General features: G+C 31.6%; 2 protein-coding genes across 2 annotated transcripts; both read left to right on the plus strand.

Moving 5' to 3' along the window:
* Positions 1-332: 332 nt before the first annotated feature.
* Positions 333-1,707, plus strand: LOC130815569 (uncharacterized). The gene is made up of 4 exons (XM_057682058.1): positions 333-787; positions 1,017-1,165; positions 1,256-1,325; positions 1,458-1,707. Exons 1-4 carry the CDS (start codon positions 333-335, stop codon positions 1,705-1,707), a joined length of 924 nt encoding a protein of 307 aa, XP_057538041.1.
* Positions 1,047-3,152, plus strand: LOC130815195 (uncharacterized). Its single transcript, XM_057681577.1, has 4 exons — positions 1,047-1,165; positions 1,256-1,318; positions 2,026-2,399; positions 2,657-3,152. The coding sequence occupies exons 3-4, from the start codon at positions 2,136-2,138 to the stop codon at positions 2,996-2,998; spliced, it is 606 nt and encodes a 201-aa protein (XP_057537560.1). The 5' UTR covers positions 1,047-1,165; positions 1,256-1,318; positions 2,026-2,135; the 3' UTR covers positions 2,999-3,152.
* The last annotated feature ends 309 nt before the right edge of the window (positions 3,153-3,461 follow it).

The following is a 3,461-nucleotide window of genomic DNA, read 5'->3' on the forward strand; positions in this document are numbered from 1 at the left end:
ATTATTTTCGTATCATTAGAACTTAATTTTTATGGGATTTATCGTAAATGGGGTTTTAGTTATCAATCTTAATTTTTTAATTAATTAAATATTTTTTGATTTTTTTGTTTATTATGTTTACGCTCACTGTTGCTTCTTTATTCTTAACACTTCTTGCTGCTTCTTTCCTTCCAGGTTTAGTGCTTGCTTTTGTTATTTTTAGGGTTTTTTTTTGGATTTCTATGAAGCTTGGAGATTAGAACTGTTATATTGAGGTCTTTTGAGATTAATTTGTGCATGGGTTTTGATTATGTTTCTGGGAGGATATTATTTTCTTTGTGGGAAGACAAAAAATGTCTGATCAACTTAGTATTCAAGAATCCAGAAAACGTGCAAGGGAGAATGTGGATAAAGATAAGAAAGTTGTTATGGAGGTTGTAGGTTTTTTCATGACTGTTGTTGTGGCTTGGTTTGATTTGAGGTATGAAGTAAAGGAAATAACATGGAATCAACACGAACGTATGAATAGACGAACAATTTGGATGGACACGTTGATGAATGATAGAATATGTAGGGAGCATTTACATCTAGGCAAACGTTGTTTTGAAAAATTGTGCAATATTTTACAATCCAAGGGTGGTTTAGTGACTACAAGATATGTTACAGTGAAAGAAATTGTTGCAATTTTTCTTCATGTTCTTGCACATGATTTGGAAAATAGAACAATACAAGCAACCTTTGCTTGTTCTGGAGAGACTATTAGTCGGCAATTTCATGTAGTCCTTAAAGCACTACTCAAGCTTAGAAAGTATTATATAAAACCATGTAATAACTAGAGCAATTACGCAAAGGATACAAAGTGGAATAGGTTTAAGGTAAGTTATAGTATTAAAAAAAATTGATGTCTTTACTTTCTTAGGAGGTTTGATTTGTAGTATTAACTAGCATAAACCATATTAGGGCGTTGCTGGAGCTCTCGATGGGACTCATATTAAAATGACTGTGCCTACTGAGGATCGAGCTTGCTACTGAGATAGAAAGGGGGACATTAGCACCAATGCTTTAGCTGCATGTGATTCAAATCTTCGTTTTACTTACGTTTTGCCTAGTTGGGAAGGTTCTTCTTCGGATCCACGCGTTCTTCGTGATGCTCTTCAAAGGCCCAATGGTTTGAAGATTCCTAGAAGTAAGACTTTTTATGTGTAACAATAACCTAATAATTTACACCAAATGTAAAATGAAATGCTAATATATGTATAATAATTATATAATGCAGATAAGTATTTTCTTGTGGATTTGGGATTTTGTAACGCTAAAGGTTTTCTAGCTCCTTATAGAGGTATGAGGTACCATTTGAATTTTTGGAGAGGTACCACTCCAACAAATTACAGAGAGATTTTTAATTTACAACATTCTTCAGCTTGAAACACAATTAAAAGGGCTTTTGGGTTATTGAAAAAGCGATGGATTATACTTAGAGATCTAAGTTTTTATGATAAAAAGACTCAAATTAGAATTATCAACGCTTGTTTTATTCTTCATAACTTTTTGAGGGATGAAATTATGGATGAAACAAGTCTTATTAATGAGGTAGATGAAGATTTACTAAATATAAAGACAATTGATGAAGAAGATGTAGAAGATGATTACATTATTAGTACGCAATCAAGTAATGAGTGGAAAGTGTTTAGAGATAATCTTGCTCAAAAGATGTTTGAAGAATATTAACTGCGAAGGAGACATGTTACTTGAGATTTTAGTTAGGAGATCTTTGTCCTAAATGTCTTAAATGCTTGTAGATATTAAGCTATATTGGAAGTCTTATTACTCTCTTAAGTATTATTTCAAAGAACAACTTAATTATGTATTGTTATTTGCACTAAAGCCTTTAAAGTAGGTTGTTTTGTTGGGTACATGAAGATTGTTTAAAATCATATGGCTCCCTTATTTGCACTGCTACTCGTAATTATTCATATGTAATTGTTTCATTGCATATTCTGTAATTTGTCTTTATATTATTGAGGACATGCTCGTTAATGTTGATAGCCATTGCTGAGACATACTTTTAGCATTCATCATGAAGAGATCCGAGAAAGAGCCAATGATACCACAAAAACAACCAAAACGATCTTATCTTACTTGGAACCAACAAATGGATGCTATACTTATCTCCACTTTGTTTGAGCAAAGCAGTGAAGGAAATAAGGGCGATGGAGAGTCAAGCTGTTGCTGATAACCTAAGGAACCAATTGGGTTTATTGGCTACCACCGAACATGTAAAGAATCGAATCAAAGTATGGAAGAAACATCATTCAGTAATCACAGATATTCGCACTTACACCAAGTTTAAGTGGGATGATGATAAGAAGATGCTTATTATTCCAATTGAAGACCACGAGGAATGTAGTGCCTATTGTAAGGTACAATCTCATAAATTGACTTCATCTAAATATTTGCTAGTAATGTTATTAATTAGTTTCAATTTCATATTATCATCTATTAAAATTCTCCACCTTATTTTCAGTCTTTGCTTGTCTTTGCCTTTTGTATTATTTTTGGCCCTTGGTTTTTATATTATTGTCAGTAATTGTGATACTTTTTATAGTAAATAAATAGAAGTATAAATAACTTGTATTTTTGATCTTTATAATATTTATCTAGTAATTTTTTTAAATAGGTCAATGCCGTGGCGTCTGCTTATAGAAATAAGAATATTGATTATTGGGATGAAATATGCACATATTTGCCATGGATAGAGCTATGGGTCAAGAAGCTGAGCAACATGAAGAATCTGTGGCAGCTATGGAGAAAGAAAATGAAACTTGCAGTCCTTCTGAGGCAAACTCTGCATCATCTAACAAGAGGTCAAAGAAAGATTCTATCGTGGATGCTATTTCTAGATTTACAGAGTCATTTGAAAACTATCTACAATCAAACAAACTTCCACCTAAGCCTGATTCCAAAGAGGTTTATGATGTTGTTTCAAAGGTTGCCGGACAAGATCGAAATGAAGTCTTGAAGGCAAAAAATCTGTTTTTGAAGGATACAGAAGAGTTTGTTATGTTAAAGGAACTACTAGAGAATGAGAAATTAGACTAGGTGTTACTATGTCTTAACTCATGAGTAGTTTTTTTCAGATTTTATTTTTGTTTATATGGACAGTTTGGATGTGCTTAGAGTGGTATTGACTATATTTTTCCAAAACAGATTTTGAACCATTATGTTTGATTAAATGTTACTATTGAATTCAAGAATTATAATTCTTCATTTTTGCCAAACAATATTAGAATTTGAAACTTAGAAATTGAAAATCTCATTGATTCCAAATAAATTTTAGGATTTGTAATTATGAAATTGTAAATTCTAAGATTTTCCAAACAATAAATTTGAAATTGAAATTCAAAATTTAGAAATTCAAAATTGAATTCTGAATTTTCAATTTAATTCTTGGTTTCCAAACGCTACCTAAGTAAATTCAGATT

Source organism: Amaranthus tricolor, chromosome 6, assembly GCF_026212465.1.
Source record: "Amaranthus tricolor cultivar Red isolate AtriRed21 chromosome 6, ASM2621246v1, whole genome shotgun sequence".
Classification (NCBI taxonomy): Eukaryota; Viridiplantae; Streptophyta; class Magnoliopsida; order Caryophyllales; family Amaranthaceae; genus Amaranthus; species Amaranthus tricolor.